Genomic DNA, 17,675 nt, shown 5'->3' on the forward strand with positions numbered 1-17,675 from the left:
AAGCACTTTGGAGCTTCGGCACTTTGGCCCAGCCACACCGGCACCTCCAGTTCCTTACCTGAGCCTTCAACATCGCTGTTGCTGCCATCGCCATTGCAGCTGCTTCTGTCGCCACCACCTCCTGAGCCCTGGATGCGCGCTGGCTCTTGTTGCAGGGAGTTGCCATTTTTAATGGCAGCTCAGGAGCTGGTGGTGGCAGCGGCGGCGGTGGAGGCAGTAGCAGTGGCAGCCCAGGAAGGAGCTGGGGGGTTGTGTGAGGGCACTGGGGGGGAAGAGGGATTTGGCCATCTGAATCCCACTTCGGGTTCAGGGCCAAGGTGGGTCCCCGAACCAGCTTGAGCTGAATCGGGCCCGCCTAGGAAGCCACAAAGCGGCTTCTGAGTCGGATTAGAGGGTCCAGGCACAGCCCTACTGGCTAGCTTCCTTTAAGGAAGAAAATCTGTAGGCCTCTGTAATATCTACAAAAACATACTTCTCCCACAAAGGCCAGTGTTTTTCAGGATGTGTGATGAGATACAAGGCAGAGACAATAGGCAGCTCTGTCTATTTGGGATGTCCTCTTTCTAACAGTTTGTTCTGTCTGCAGCCTGCACACATTCTTCTTACCTTTCCTTCAGTAACATTAAGAAGTTTAGTCACAGACCACCACATAATGTCAAGCAATTTTAATTTTTCCTCAGAGTACATCACTGAGTAAGTTTAACAGGGATATAGACAGGGTGTGATACAGAGTTTGCTGTGCAAAGGCCCATTTAAAGGAGAAGTTTATGAGGAGAAATTTTATTATGACAAGAGTATGTGAACATTCAAAGAACTCCTCTTTGTAGATGGGCTAAGAATGAAAGCTACATGAAACCCAGGATTTTCAAAGAAGCAGAGCAATTCTAGACACAGCTCCAGTTGAGTCCAAGGGCCTAGGTTATGAACGTCCTGGAAATCTCGGCCTTAGAGTATAAAATAACTTTAGTCACTTCTTTTGTGTGACATGCCAGTCTTACAATGAAGTAGAGTCTGACTGGCCATGGGTTCTACTTTACAGAGGATAGTCCTCTTTTTGAAAGCATGTCAGAGGACAATCTTCTCTTTCAAGATGTCGTATATTTGAAGAGCTGTCCAGTCCAAAGCCTGTTTGAAGATAAAAGCAGCATAAGAAGGGAGGGAGCGTGGGGGCCTTGAAGTTGCCCGCAGCTGAATGAACAGGCACATAAGTCACCTGGTCAGCCTTCCCTACTATGATCACATGTATTGTATTTCTATTTAAATTATAGTAATTATTTCTAAATTTGCATCTATACATATACATTAGAATATGCAAATACTACACAAATCTGTGTCCTCTTTTTTGTTGTCATAATGCACGTCCTCTGTTTTGGTGATGCCAATGCTGCCACCCTAGGTAGAGTGAGGTGGCACTCCGAGGTAGCAAATTTAATTTTTCACTGCTAAGCAGCCACCATTCAAAACATCCATCTCAGGTGACAAAACACTTGTGCCAGTTCTGGACTGAGACAGAAAAAGCAGGCTAGCTGGAGAAAGTTCAGGAAGCAACACCAACAACAGGAGACAGAATCCTGAAGGAGAGCAATTCATCATGCGGAAACAGAGCAGAAAGAAACAGACCGAAGGAAATTACGCTGTGGCTATTTTTTTCATCCTGCATACCCACAGGTGCTTGGAAATCAACATGTTTATTGTTTTGCCATCAGGAAAAATGAGGTCCAGCATTCTGATAAAGTTTATTAAGAAAAACTAACACAACAATATTCACAACATAGTTAAATAAAACTCTTAACAGTGTTAAGAAATACCTTTTCTATTCTAAAGAATGCACATATTCTTAAACACAAATAGATGCTATTCTGGAAGCAGAATTTAATCCAACATTGGAGAAAATTGTACCAGTTTTTTATGCCACTGAACTCCATTAAATAGAGAAAAATAAATATATACTGCTTTTGGTTATTGGACAGATCCTGTAGAAACTCACCATAACTGAAAAAATGCTGCTTATTCTGGATTGAGTTCTTCTAGTTTCTGGTGTAGCTTCTCTCAGCTCCAGCTAAAATTGATATTTATTTTACATAATTTTAGTAATCCACAGATGATGAGTCCGACAATGTTTTAATAATAACACTCAGGTACAAGCACTTTACATAAATTATCTCAACAGCCTTGTAAGGTAGGCCAGTATTATGAATCCCAAATTACTTATAGATGGGTAGGAGCCAGGGCTAATATGCACTGATTTGTCCTAATGCCACTGAGTTCATAGATGAGATGACATTTGAATCAGTGACTACATAACTCTCATCACCTAGTCACTATATTATACTATTTCAAGGAAATAGCTAGTTCCTACCACACAATATTAGTAAATCAACTCTGTCCAGCCAGTACAAAACATCTTCTGTTTTCTCAAGGATACCACCAGCAAAGACCCAAACTTATATTGTTTTTTTATTTTGTTTTTCTTTCTAAAAGGCATATAGGGGCAAGAGGGAGACATCTATATACAATAAAGCCTTATCAAACATGGTGAAAGAAGCTTAAAGCAGCAAATCTTTCCCTCTGTTTCTCTTTTTCAGCTCAGATTTTTAAGAGTTCATAAAAATCTGCCATAACCCCTTTGCATACCCTAATATGTGAAAAGTTCAATGGACTAACTGGAATCCCTTTGCAACCCTTTCCTCAAATAAGCCAAGTTTTCTGTGCTCCAGAAGATGTGTTTGGTGGCTTAAGAGCTGCTGCTATCCAGTTCTACCTCCAGTGCTTTAAAACCTCTCTGGTGCAGAAGCTGAAATTCAGCCTCATCCCATTCCCTCGGTGTGGCTTTAACTTACAAAGCCTTTCCGTAGCATGTGACCAAGCTATACCATTTCTTTAAAAAGCTTGTTATAGCTCAAGTCATGGTTTGCTGCTAGTGAATTTCTCAGACAATGCCAGAAATAACTCTGCGACTGAGGATTGGTTGGCCAATTGAGGACAGATCTACTACACAGTCTCTTCCGGAGACGGAGATACTTTGACATTTGCAAAACATTTTCAAGGAATATCAGGATGATTACATCAACTTTTTCATCCATGAGGCGCTGGTGTGCCATGTAAAAGGCTATTTTGAAGTTGCCACTTGAAATGTACCTGTTTGTTAGCACAAATATAGTTTTTCTGCTCACTTGTATACTCTCAGAAAGGTTAGTCAGAACTGGCTGCCCTGGTAGCCAGTCCCTTTCTTCCAGGCATAAGTTGAATTGTTTCTCTCTCTGATCTTCCAGTTTTTCAACTAATTCTTTCAGGACCCATTCGGTTACATCTGGGTCTTTCTTATCATAAGCCACAAAGGCATCATACACAACTTCAGATGAAAACAGACGTTGATATCCTTTTAAACTTTGAAACTTTGCAATGCAGAAATGGTAGATATACCACACATCCCAGAAGTATCGGTGGCTTATAACTGGGATTGTCATCAGAAACATGATGACTGAGACAGTCAATAAGTACAGGATCTGGGAGTAGTCCAGCTCACAGGTATTCAGATCTAAGAAAACTACGCTTTTGCCTTTCCATGAACCTGGACCCATACAAGTCACATCTGTTGCCAGGAAAGGAATAGTCACATTTGTTTGGTTGATCCACGAGACAAACCACACAAGATCACAATTACATTTGAAAGGATTACCACGCAAAAGTAACATATCCATTTTGTTAATAACATTCTTTGGGAAGCTAGAATTCCTGAGTGTTTTGATCTTATTAAAACTGAGATCTAAATATGTCAGATGGACAGCATGTTGGAGAAAATTATTTGTCAGCTTTTTGATCCTGTTGTTTTGTAGTATGAGCTTTTGAAGGGTCCTAGAACAGTTGAACAGCTCACGGGGAACTGTACTCAACAGGTTGTTGCTAAGATCCAAGACTAATAGGTTCTTCAGAATGTGAAGGTTATTCCAAGTAAAAGACTTAAGTTGGTTACTGGCCAGCTTGAGCACCTTGAGGTTTTGAGGCAGGCCATCAAACAGAAGAGGAGGTAAAAAAATCAGAGAGTTGTCAGAAATGTCCAGATTCTCCAGGCTGCTCAGGTTCTTGAAGAATGATAAATATTCAGTAGTCCCAGCCTTCCATAAAATATCTAAGCGATTCTTTCTAAATTCCAGTGTTTTGAGTGAACGGCTTTCCATCCCCTTATCAGTGGATGTAGAAATCTCATTCCCATTCATGAACAACGTTGTCAAGTTGACCAAATTTCTGGTAAAACCCAACATGTGAGTGATACCTTCTGCCTTGAAAAAAAAGCTGTTATCACTAAGGTTTAGAACTTCCAGTTCTTTCAGCTCTTGAAAGGCAGTTGAATATAGCAAATCTATCCGGTTGTTAGAAAAATCCAAGTATTTCAAGCCGGACAGATACTGGAATTCAGTTCCATTCAATGTTTGGCTCATAGCATTACCAGACAAGTTAAGGCACTTAAGATCAGTGAGTTGCTTGAAATCCAAGGGGTTGATAAAAAATACATTGTTTCTGCTTAAATCCAGTGTTTTCCCATACTTGCTACAAGAAGGTTCAATGGCAAAAGGCAATGAATAAGCAGCCTCTTTATCTTTAGATTTGCAACTTCGACCATATTCATCATATCTGAAATAATGCATATCTTGCAGCACAGTGCTATCATATCTATCTGCTAAAGGCTCAGGAACAGAATAAAGCTGATCATTAGATTCATTTGAAAAGAGAGAGATTTTATTGAAGGAAAGGTGTACAATTTTAAGAGCATGGAATTTTTTAAACATAGCAATGTTAGCATTCCTTATAAAATTCGTTCCCAAATCCAGCATACTCAGATTTTTAAGAGGAATCAAATTGTCTATAGTACGTTGATCTAGTTCCTTGAAAACAAAACCCCTGATCCTTAAGTATTTCAAACTGGAAAGTTTAGAAAATGTATCTGGCAAAGTCAAATATGAACTGTATGATCCCAGTGCAAAATTGAAAGACAAGTCCAGGTCCACAAGGTTAGGAAGAAATGTTAGAAAATGGGCATCCTCAATTTCTTCAGCCAAGTAATTTTGTGAAAGATCAAGCACTTCAAGTTTCCCAGTATTTTTAAACCAGCTACTGTCCACAGTACGAAGAGAGGTGCTGTGCAGCCGTAGGGTTTTTAATTGCTTTAAGGAGTCAAAGGCTCTGGGATGGATTAAAATACTCGCCTTATTGGGACATTCAGTACAATGATATGGGGCATTGTGACAGCGAGGGCAGTTGCCACTTAAGTCAAGAATTTCCAAATTATGAAGGTTGATTAGATCATGCTCACTGATATTGCGAATTATGTTATTATAAAGATACAGCTCTGTTAAAGTGGATGGCAGATTCTGTGGGACTGACGATAAGTTATTAGCTTTCAAGGACAACACTCTTAAAGATCTAAGAGCCTGAAAGGCTGTTTCGCTAATGTCATATGAAATGCTGCAAGGATTGCGGTAATAGCAGTTCTGCCCTAAGAAGAGACTTTGTAGATGCCCCAGTTCTGACAAATTTTCTTTTTTGATAGAAAAAATGGCATTCGCTTCAAGACTCAGAAGACGTAAAGTATGAGGTAGACCCTGAGGGATTGCCGAGAGCTGATTTCCATCCAAGTAGAGAGATTTCAATCTGGGGAGTTTGGCAAAACTTTGGTTATGGATTTTCAGACTCTTGATACACACATGATCCTTAGGCCCCAGCATAGCAGGCACACAGTTGCACCTGAAATCAATCTCCAGAAGGTTTTTAAGGTTCTCAAAGTAACTTTGGGTAATCTCTGGGATGTGATTAATGGAAAGTGTCAGGTTGGTAACATTGGTAGGAATTCCATTTGGGAATGTTATGAGGCGCCGGTCACTGCAGTCCACAGTCAGAAAAGTTTTTGAAGTATCATTCACATCACAGGGCAAGGTTTTAGGGAACTGAATGGCTGGAATCACCTTTGGAAACAATGAGATCATGAAGAAAAGCCAGCCGCTTGTGTGCCAAGGATGAATTGCCTAGATGGAAGGAAAAATGCAAAGTCACAACAAACTAAACTTAGATTTCAATATTGCAAATCCTTAAATAATTGTAAATTGAGGGCTCCTGCTGTATGTAAGGTGCTTGAGACTGTGTATAGAGCATAGATGCACAAACTTTTTGGCCCTGGGAACAGCATCTGGGATGTGCTGGTTGGCTGGGGCTGCACATGCGTGCACAACCCAGCAATGTAATTCTTATGGGAATTGGACATTTTTGCATCAAACATACAAAGCCCAGCTCAATTCTTTGCATGTCTACTCAGAGATAAGCCCCAGGGCAACAGCTTTCAGGCATGCAAAGCACAGTTCAGTTGCATGCATGTCTATACTATACAGCAGGGATGTAAAAAATGTGATCCATGGGCCTGCCTGGTGGCCTCCAGACCCCAGCATCTCTCACTACCAGAAAAAAAAGTGTGGGGGGGGAACTGGCAACAAATGCTCTAAGAACAGACTCTATGGTTCCTGCCATAGAATACTTGTTCCTAGAGCTTGAAGAGTTCTGCCTACTTCCTACGGTGGTCTGGGGACGCTCTAGGAATGAAGTTTTTAATGGAAGAAACTACAGAGTCCATTCCTACAGCATTTTTCCTCTTTTTAGCAGATTGGAACAGATGCTGTAGCTGCAAGAAAAATAAGTTGCTGCTGGGATGAGTGGTGTGTGGGGAGGCGAATGGTGTGTGTGTGAGTGGTGTGTGTGTGGGAGAATGGTGTGTGTGTGGGGGGGCTGCGTGTGAGAGGTGTATGCATGCACATGTGTGGCCCACGCCAATCCAGCAGACGTGTGCTGCACCTCTCAGTGCACCCCTGCTATAGAGTATATATAATTTCTGAAGGACTTCCTACTATGGCACTAGTTGCAATCCAGTACCATAACTGCAACAGAGGGCCAAACTAGATGTGCATCACAACCATATGTATATCAAGAACTTTTTTTTTTTTTACTCTGTTTCACATATAAAGCAGTATTGGGAGGACTTTGCCTAAAAAGCAGCGCAAAGGGGAGAGAAGTAAAACCAGCCCGTCCTCCTTGCCTTATGTCACTGTGCTCCACTGCTATTAAGCAGTTTTCTGCAGCCTGGTAGGAGAAGCTTGGAGCTATGGAGCACAGCAAACTAAGTTGGGAAGGGGACCCAGTTTCACCCCTCTCCCCTGCACACTCCTTTTTGCGTAAAGTATAGGCCCACAACATACAGACCATCCACACACCCACACACATACACACACACTGTCTGTGAATAGAACACATGTGTGCTTAACATACAAATACATGTATCAGAGGAGTCAAACTACATCTAGTTTGACTCCTCTAATACTGCAAACATAATAGGGGAGAGGGGAGTATGGCTGCAGAGAAAAAAGCATCTTCACTCAAGTTTTCTTTTTCTGAATTTCTAATTGCAACTGCTTCCCTATTTCCCACAGAAGTGAATAGAATGATACAATCGACCAATCACGTCACTTTTATTCCTGGGCAAGAAACGAAATGTATTCAGTGGTAGTATATTACCTGTGTAGATGTGTGGATAAGTATTCCTTGTTTTTCTGAGGACATGTGGATAAATGTTCTTTCTTTTTTCTAAAATAAGAAAATTAAAAAATCTCAAAGTCAACTCTGAAACATTAGAGTGTACTGGTCCTTATGGGCATTATCCGATTGGCACTCATCATGACAGTCACACTAAAACATACATGTCTGTTATAGAACTAATTTAGGTTTTTTTTAGTTAATGGTTTAAAGGAAATATAGGTGCTCCTGGAGAACAATTACATATAGTCAAAAGTAGGAGTAGGCTGACCAGTCTATCTTTTCTAACTAGAATCCTAGTGTTCCACTGATATGTGTTAGATTTTTAAAAGCAAGATAGAATATTCAGGATCTCATAACAATTAAGACATAATGAACTGATTGTGTTCATATGAAAACCTAAAGCATAGTTTGGAGTTATATGCACAAACCTGGCTCCCTCCCACACCTCTCTATTCCTCTGGTGGGGCATGGGAACAGATCAGAAGAATTTGGTTATGTTTCAAGTAAACTAGGTTTGTGGTTATTAACTCTGGTTTATCCAAACAAGCCAGGGCAATAAACTATGGCTTGAAGTTGGCTTGATTTGGGTAATCCATTATTAAAATTAACCACAGTTTGTACTAGTTTGAACATAACAATGTTAGTTGAGGGCAGAAGCAAACGGTTCTGACTGGCCTCTTTGCAGCTGTGTGAGAAGAGAGTGGAAGGAGGAATGCATGAGCCCGATGCTTGTTCACATAGTACTGAACCTGGGGTGGGCAGAAAGTACACCTCCAAATATTTTGGAATTCAACTCTCAGCATTCTTGTCTCATTATCATGCTAGCGGGGGCTTCTGGGAGTTGAAGTCCAAAACATCTGGAGATCTACCTTCTGCCCATCCCTGCATTAAACCATAGTTCAGTGTTATGTCCAAACACAGCTGTTCAGGGTAGGTGATTCTTTAGGCAAATGGGACACAGCCCCATCAAGTTCAGGCTGTCCCTAGTTAGCCCTCTGTTGCCTGCCTCCTGACTTACCACCAGTCCAGGAGGTGGCACTGGCCTGGTTAGCACATAATGAGAAGCCACCATGGGTGAATTTCCCCACAAGGTTCTTTGTTGCAGCAGCCCCTGCCATTTTGAATATTTGAGCTGTGGTGGGTGCGCCATAGCTTGTCATTACGTGCAAACCCAGCAAGGGTTTGTTGGGCTGGTTAACAAGCCATCCGCAACCCTAGAACAGCCCATGGGGTCAGGGCCTTTCACCCTCCTCCTTAGTCACTCTCAGTCTTGGCCTTGTGGAACACAGCAGGCAAGTCCCTCTCTACAAAGACTCATAGGCATAGCTGTTGTTTTCCTCTCTTACAGGTACAGGAGGCTTTTCGTTGCCTGGGGTGGCTTCACCCATGAAGAATCAAGGGGGTGGGCACAGCAACAGGGGTACAGAAGGAAAGATTGATGATAGGCCTTGTCAGTGGATTCTTAGGGAATCCATTAACCAATTAAGGGATTCAGAAGGGCAACAGGATGGGGTGAATAGGTGCAGTTTGGCTTAGGCTAGCTGGCTGCTGCTTTCCTTTCACTTGATTCCTGCAGGAGGAGGAGTTTCTTTCTGCTTGGAAGAATCCTTCTGCTGCTCCCACTCTGGGGAAGAGGGGAGAAGAAACATGGTATTTGTGGAATTCAGGGGTGCAGGCAGCGGGGAAGCTGCCTTGAAGGGCAACTCCACACTTACATTTGGGGGCGGGGGAGGAAAAAGCATTTAACAGGTGAAGGACAGTGTTTTTGTTTTTTTTTAGTGAGAGATTGTATTTCTTACTTGTGTACCCAATAGTTGGGGACAGTGTTTAATTGCTAAAAAAAGGGAAGTTCAGAGAATGTGGTGCTGGGGAGGAAGGCTTGCCATCTGTCTTGTAAGCCCTTTCATGTTGAGGTGTGTGTGAGAGAGAGTGAGACAGAGACAGAGACAGAGAGACTGGGGAGGGGAAAGGTTGCACTGGCTGTGTGGAAAGAGAAAGGCAATTCTTCCATGTTCAGAGACACTTTCAGCACGTGTATGCCAATTAGTAACGGCAATTAGGGAATTCTAGCACCCCTGCTAGTCAGCAGAGAACCTAAAAAGATCTCCAAGACCATTTCTAGCAAGAGAATAGTAGCTGGTTTCCAGGCTAAAAATCCCCCTAGGCCTAGAAGCTCCTAGGCCTAGAGTAGCCTTCTCCGATCTGGTCTCTAGATGTTTTGGAATTCAGTTCTCATCAGGCCTAGCCAGCATAGCTAACAGGAATTCTGGGAATTGTATTAGAAAATATCTGGAGAGCACCAAGTTGAGGAAGGCTGGCCTAGAGTTTCTGTTCTGGAAGAGGACCTGGGCCAGCAATAGCAGCTGTGTTCTCAGTGCTGCTTGTTCAGCGCGCTCTAGTACTGCTTCACAAGATCTGGACACCCGATAGATACAGGGAAGTTTGCATAAATATCCTCAACCGTGATCTTCTACCATTTAGTTCCAATTTTCCCCTCATGGGCTTATAACAGCCCAGTTTCTGGGTCTCCTGGACCCTGGTCAAATGTACCCATCCCCTGGGCCCAGCCAAAAGACCTCCCCTGCTCAGGCTGTTCTGGCTCTGGGCCTCTCTCCCTACTAAGGAGAACTGAGAGGAAGCTCAGTGCAGACATGGGAAGCTGTCAGTCCGCATTCCGTAAGACTGAGGACAGAGCAGGCCCATGTTATATCTTGAGGCATCAATCTTTCTGTATTCATTTGTAGAATGGGGCTTGCAGCTATGTGATCTGAACACATGCCCATAGCAGCACTCTGTTCGTAAGTCTGCCTTTTTTCCCTCTGGAATGGAGACCTAACTGGAGCATAGGGGTGGCCGGAAGGGGTGGTGGAGGCCACACCCTTTTCCCAGTGGAGAATCAAATATGACAGCAGGCTAACGGAACCAAGGTAAGAGATTGTTTTTAAATTCAGGTAGATGCTAAGGAATTGTGCGGACACTACACGTTCTTAGTGTTAGCACAAGGGAGGAGGATGGGGACAAACCAGAATTAGTTGGCTCTGCCTATTGTTAGCCACCCTACCCATCCCAGTGAAGACCAGCCACCACTGTTAAGCGATCCTAAATAGACACGCTACCTTAAGAATATAAGAAGTACTTCAGATGAATCAGACAAAGACCCATTTAGTCCAACATTCTTTGCAGGATCTCTAGTAGCCAATAGGCATTATGTAGTCCACCAGAAATTGGCCAGTAATCTACCAGTGAGAAATGATCTACCCTCTGGCCACCTCTGCTCTAAAACATGGCAGGGGCAGCTCTTGCCCTTCATAAAAGGTGACCCTGTGTTTATGGCAAAGTTCCATAGACACCAAATCATTTTGTTTTCTCTTTACATCCCTATTTTTAATGAGCCAACACTTAGATGATTTGCATTTGATTTAAGCACCCTCATTTATTTGGGGGACAGCCATTTGATTTGGATATTTTATAAAGTAAGTGAATATTAATAACTAAATGATAATAAAAATGTGATCCTGCCCCTTAACTAATTGGATTTACAAAGATCCAAGAACAACACTCCATGCCAACTGGTTTTAATTGGAACAAAATTAGCTGCATAAATAAATGTGTTTTCGTAACTGAATGCTCAGTTAAGCAGCTAATTATGTTGAAAGGCAGATGCATACCTTGATTGCCAAAGGCGTGCACAGGCATTTTTCTCTCTCCATGGTACAGGAATGCAGACAAGTTTTTGCAGTTAACAACGTCTTAAACAGAGGGAGGAAAGTGTAAAGGCGATGGAGCTATTTTACACTGATTTAGACAAATGTGGAACTAGTTAGTGTGGTATGTTGAATGAGGATACTTGTGGATACCCTTACCTTACTTGTGGGGATCATTGGCCACATTCTAATGTCACTTTAACCCAGGATTCCTGGTTTATTAAATCATTATGTGTTCGAGCTTCATGATGCTGCGCACAGCCCGTTTGTGCCTGCTTTGTTCCTCACACTTGTGTGAGCAGGTAAACGAACCAGGCATGGATAGCTTAGTGTTAGGTCTGAACCTGCGGTTATAGTTTATTGTGCCCAAACAAGCCAGGAATCATAAGCCAACAATATACCCTGGTTAAAGCTGGCTTATGAATAAGCCAACTTTATATAATAAACCATAATCCTGGTTTTACATGTAAAGCTAAGTTATGCAGGCCTGGTCTGTTTATTTGCTTGCATGATCAGGAAGAACAAAGCAGGAATGAATAGGCTACATGCACCGTGTGGTTTAATAAACCAGTAATCCTGGCTCAAGGTGGTGTAGAAGTGTGGTGTTTGAATTAATAAGTAATTTTATCATGTACCACAACTTCAAAACTTCTAAAATGTGCCTCAGGGTTCATGGATATTTCTGCTTCAGAGACTCATAAGATTACTGATTAAATTGCTCACACAAAATGGGTGACCCCCATGAGAGAGAAAATCAATCCAATGTAACATAAGCCTTAGTTCTGTAATTTAGGCAAAATATGGATCTTGAGTAGTTAGGCCTGTGTTACATGTGCTATATTTTAATTTATCACTGGTACAAGTACATTGTTTATTGTGGTTTATTTATTGCTACATTAAATCTAAATCATCTTTTGAAAAAAAAGCCCAGATGACCTGTACTTGAACACTTAAAGCCCCTCTTTAGGAATCAAACCCAGCTGCATCACTTCACTCTGCTAAGGAAAGGTTCCTCCTGTGCAAGCACCGAGTCACTGCTGACTCCTAGAGGGACGCCGCTTTCGCTGGCGTTTTCATGGCAGACTGTAGCAGGGTGGTTTGCCATTGCCTTCCCCAGTCGTGACTACCTTTCCCCCAGCAAGCTGGGTACTCATTTTACCGACCTCGGAAGGATGGAAGGCTGAGTCGACCTGAGCCGGCTACCTGGGACCCAGCTTCTGCTGGGAATGCCTGGGATGGAACTCAGGTCGTGGGGAGAGTTTCAGTTGCAATACTGCCACCTACCACTCTGCGCCGCATGAGGCACTTCACTCTGCTAACAGCTATGCTTAAACAATAAATAAAACTAATAGTAGGAATAACCTACCTGGAAATCTGTCTCTCTGTTTAATTTTATAAAACTATTATAATTTATATAATTGTATTGTCTAAACTTTTGTCTTTGAAAACATTTTGAGAGTTTGAAAAACAAGAAATGATTCCGAATTACACTTGATGTACATGAATGAAGTGACTTCAGTTTAGATGGGGCCATACAGGACAAGTGGATCAGTGTGGCAGGAAGAGGGGAACACAGAAAAAAAGTGTTGGGCATAAGCTATAAAGCAGGAATGGGGCACCGGTGGTTGTCCAGATGTTGGACTATAGCTCCCATCATGGGATGAGGGGCCACATCTGGAGGACCACAGGTTCCCCACTTCTGCTGTAGAGCCTGATACCACCAAAGCTTTATTACTGGAAAGAAGGCTCTTTAAGAGAGAGAAAAGGTCACACAGCTCCAAGGTAGGGATGCAAGAGCAAGGGTGGAAAGGAAGGTGAATGAGAGGCACAAATAGGATCTGTGGAAGTTTATTTCATCTGAATGCCTTTTTTCCTCCATGGAACTTGGATTTGTGCATGGCCCTCTTCCCCCATGTTATCCATACAATAAACCTATGAGGCAGATTAGGCTGAGAGCTAGTGACTGACCCAAGATAACCCCATGAGCACCATGAAGGAGTGGGGATTTGAATCTGGGTCTTTCCAGTTCAATGCATTAACCCAGACTTCTCCAACCTGGCACCCTCTAGGTATGTTGGATTACAACTCCCAGCATCCCCAGCCATCTGTGAGGGTGCTGGGAGTTGTAGACTAACACATCTGGAGGGCTCCAGGTTGGGGAAGGCTGCTCTAACCACTATATCATGCTGTTTCTCATTGAGAGTGTGTGTAAAGAAGACGGGGAATAACGCAAAAAAGTCCCTATTTAAAAAAATATCCCCCATCTCTCTCTGATACGAATACAAGCAAGCAGGCCCCAATCAATTTGCCACATGTCTATTTTTCTGTATTACCCCAGAATTATATTTCATTTCAACAAGGACATTTTCATATAACCATGCATTATTTCTTCTTAAGGCAACCTTACTCCCTTCCCTTTCTTTTGCCCACAAAGTTGTGAAACCCTATAAAAGCAGCTAAAATATCTATTTATTTTCATATCTGGATAGTTTCTCCTTAAGCCAAAGTTACTCCCTTCCTTGCAAGCAGCTATGTCAGTAAGATGAAGCCAGAAACACATTTTGTATATAGTCAAATCAGCAAAGTCTTGGGCTTTGAAACCATCTCTTCAGGCCCAATTTCTTTCAATGTTTGTATAAATTCTCTCCCCTTTTGCTGTTTATGTGGAACTAAAGGCTGTTACTATGGAGCTTAATGGGACTTCTTTTTTCCCATGATGAATGTGAAGCTCATCTTCTGCAGTTGTGTGGTTCCCAAGTATATGGATATAGTAATGAAAGGCAATTTTCTAGGCTAACAAACCCATGTATTAAGCTCTTGTTCTGCAGATAAAACATGTTAATTCAATATTTAGAAAATTGGCTTACACAGAACAGAGTAAAACATAGAAGAGAATGATGAATTCTCAAAAAATACTTCTTGCACAGGAGGGTCAAATACAAAGGCTTTCAAGAATACAACTAAAAGTTGAACCTACCATTCTGTGTGTTCCTTTAAGGCAGAAGGATGTCTTGTCCTTGGGGGGCATTGTATTAGAAGGTAGATAACAGTGAAAGAAACTTTACAACTTCAGCTCAAGTACAAGAGAGAGGACAAAGTCGGATAGTTCACCAAGGTGAATGTTTCTGTCAATTTATTGGGCACTTTCCTCCCCTTTTCTAGCAAAGAAACAACTTACGAAATTAATAGCACATGAAACAGCTGCAGTCACTACCCACTTCCTCAAAAGGTTGTATTTGAAGCATGGTGTTGGCACCTCCTATTCTTCCCCAGTTAAAAATAGCTTGGGCCATTGAGTTAAAATAATATTAATATTAATAATAATTTGTCCTCAAAGCCAAGAGCCTGCCAGCCTAATACAGCTGTCATATGCTAGTTTTCATCACGTTCATAAATCTGTGTCTGGGTTGTACCACTTCAGACTGCAGGATGCTCCCTCACACAAATATCAATTAAAAAAATAAAAATCCCTTGCACGGCAAGGAAATGGATAGCCAAGAACTCCTCTCTCTCATATCTAGATCATACTTGTTTTGTGTAGAGGAACATTCAGTGATGTGAACACCCATGTGTCCTCTGAGGTGGTACAGCTTAGACACAGGTTTGCCACTTCAGTGAGAGCTTAGCCATGGTTTTGCATGCTTGTAAAGCAGGGGTGGACAGAAGGTAGATCTCCAGATGTTTTGTAGTTTAACTTGCAGAAGCACCTGCCAGCTGTAAAGGATATATTGGTGCCACTTTTAGTACTGTCACAACGTGCAGAAATACATTTAATCCCTTTTCCATCTGTGACACATTTCAGAATGTGTTCAGCTGATTATAAGACTTACCAGGAATCTTCTGATGACAAGAGCTATGAAACTGGAACACATGCTTATGTTCATTGATGAAGGCCAACCACCATTTCCCTAAGCCAGCAAGGGAATCTGTGCTCATAGAAATAGTAACTTGCCTAAGACCATCAAGGAAGCTTCAAAGCTCAACATAGATTTCTTTGAGAAACTTAATATCAAAAGTTTAAAATATCTGGGGCCGGGAGTGTAGAATGAAGGCCTTAGATGTCAAGGATCTGAAACAATGCAATGAAGATAAAGTAATTTGGCTGATTTTGTAATTAAGTGAAAGGGCATCTATTCGAACATTGTCCTTGAATATCCTATTTACTTATTTAAAACATTTCTATATCACTGTTCAGTTCAAAATATTTGAGTAATAAAAATGCAGAATGTCATCTCATTTGACATGGCCTTAGAATTTGCTTTTAAGCAGACCACATTTATCCTTCTTTGTTGACTCATGTACATCCCTGGTTAGCAGCTAATTTTATTGGACAGCCACTTTGAGGGACTGGTGGGTAGTGGGCTTGAGTTCACACATTCTTCAAAATGAGCTTCTGGTACCCCCCACCCCTTCTGCAGCCTCTTCTTCTCCACTGAATGTTTAATATCCAGCTGAAGCATTCTGACAAACTTGAAAACTTGCCGGTAACTTTATGACATTATGATTGGTCCTAATAAATGTATTGCCCTAGTGAGACTTCTGTTTTTTTTTAATGAACCAATATGGCTACCTACAATTTGTGTGTGCTCCACACTCTTGCCTCTAAGTTGGCAACTGGGAAGCCAGCTAGTATTGATCCGGGAGCAGATTTGGCTATGGGCCTACCAATTGCTGATCACTAATATTCTCAATCATATTGATTAGGCTTGCATTCTGTCATAGCATAAGTGATACACAACAGAAAAATGCAAGTTAAGGTGTTAATTCTCTCCACTGTTTAATGTGATTATATAAACCTTTGAATTCTGGCATCTTGCACCCTTTGGTTAATTTGATTAATCCAATAGTTTGCAAATACTTCATAAGTCTTGCCCACTATCCTTCCCGAGTTTGAGCTGGCTTTGAATCATGAATCAAAGCAACCTTTTGACACTTGCAGGGGCGTGGGGAGTTAGTTCGCTGATTCTTCTGATGTTTGGCTTGTCTTCAACATTGCTGGAAGCCAAAATAACACTGAAAACGAGGGAGCACTAAGCTCCAAGCAGCCAGAATGTTCCTTCCTCTTAGAAACTATGCTTACCAAGATTTTATTTCCCTCCTTCCGCCTAAGTCTGGGGGAGGCTATCAATGACCAACCAGCACTTTTGTTGCAGTTCAGAGTGAAACGAAACTTACTTGTGGAGACATTCACAAGTGAGGGCAACTTCCTTTTCATACAATAATCCAGGTGTGACGTCTTGTACACCAGCGTATAAATTATGTTTCCTAAATAAGAACGATGGCTTGGCTTCAGAAGGATTACAGTGGTTTAGGGCAGCCTTCCCAGGCCTGGTACCCTCCAGAACTTTCAGACTTCAACTCCCATCAGCTCCAGCCAGCATGGCCAATCGTCAAGAACCCTGAGGGTTATAGTCCAAAACATCTGGAGGGCAACAGGTTGAGGAAGGCTAGCCTAGGGGTTCCGTGAATTCCCCCCTTAATGGTGCAATCCTATGCATGTTTAGACAGAAAAATGGCCTATAATTCTGGCTGGGGCATGCTGGGAGTTGTAGGGCTTTTTTTCTGCCTAAACATGCATAGGATTGCGCTCTATGGAACCAAAATTCTGTTTTTGAGGAAATGTTCCCATAAAGTAAAACTTGCCATGTGGAGAGACACAGCTGATTGGGTCAAATAGCAATCAGAACGAATTTGAAGAGGGGCACTTTTTGTTACTCACCAAAGTGAACATGAAGTGAGGCAAGCCATTTTGGCTTAGCCCGTCAAAACAAATGTACACTTGTACACTCCCACATCATAGGCCCCCTGTATGCCTAGTATGAAAGCAAGCTACTTCCTTTTTAGGATAGAGATAAACACACTTGTTCTTTTCACAACTTCTCTTTATTAATGCTGGTTCTCTTCTATGTCCAGCCTATACAGCAGGCTAAAGTTCCTTGTGAGAAGCTCTTCCCATTAGCACTTCAGCTCATAAATTTCCTTCCAATGCATTGTGTCCCAGAAAGAATGCCCAACTCATTTCATTGTGAAGGCCAGAAGCACACAGAACAAGTGTATCCCATAGCAGCTTCAGAAATTAACTATCCTCACTGTCCGCTTATGTGAGCACCGTATGGGGAACTGGGCTGTCACGGTTATTTGGTAAACGGAAGCTATTATGATCTCAGGGCTGGGAAATGAACCCTCCCAGATGCTGCTGCCAGCCTATGACCATGGTCATGGTTGATACATTATGTTTTGCACATATAAACACATAACTTGTGGGTGGGCAGGAAAATTTGCAGGCATGAAAATGGTTTCTGGGAATGGAGCTGAATAACTCCAAGTGATTTAACATAATTTAAGGGCTTCTGTTTAGTTTTTCTTCCAACTTACATTTTACCTGCTTTAATAAAA

General features: G+C 42.0%; 1 protein-coding gene across 1 annotated transcript; it reads right to left on the minus strand.

The window, feature by feature from the left end:
- Positions 1–657: 657 nt before the first annotated feature.
- On the minus strand, positions 658–17,157 carry TLR7 (toll like receptor 7). Its single transcript, XM_084844197.1, has 3 exons — positions 14,257–17,157; positions 7,555–7,623; positions 658–6,020 (listed from the first exon to the last, which is right to left on the minus strand). Exons 1-3 carry the CDS (start codon positions 14,305–14,307, stop codon positions 2,868–2,870), a joined length of 3,273 nt encoding a protein of 1,090 aa, XP_084700323.1. The 5' UTR covers positions 14,308–17,157; the 3' UTR covers positions 658–2,867.
- Positions 17,158–17,675: the final 518 nt, after the last annotated feature.

The sequence above is a fragment of the Heloderma suspectum genome, chromosome 3 (assembly GCF_057233095.1).
Source record: "Heloderma suspectum isolate Gila_16-S chromosome 3, 16-S_ref, whole genome shotgun sequence".
Classification (NCBI taxonomy): Eukaryota; Metazoa; Chordata; class Lepidosauria; order Squamata; family Helodermatidae; genus Heloderma; species Heloderma suspectum.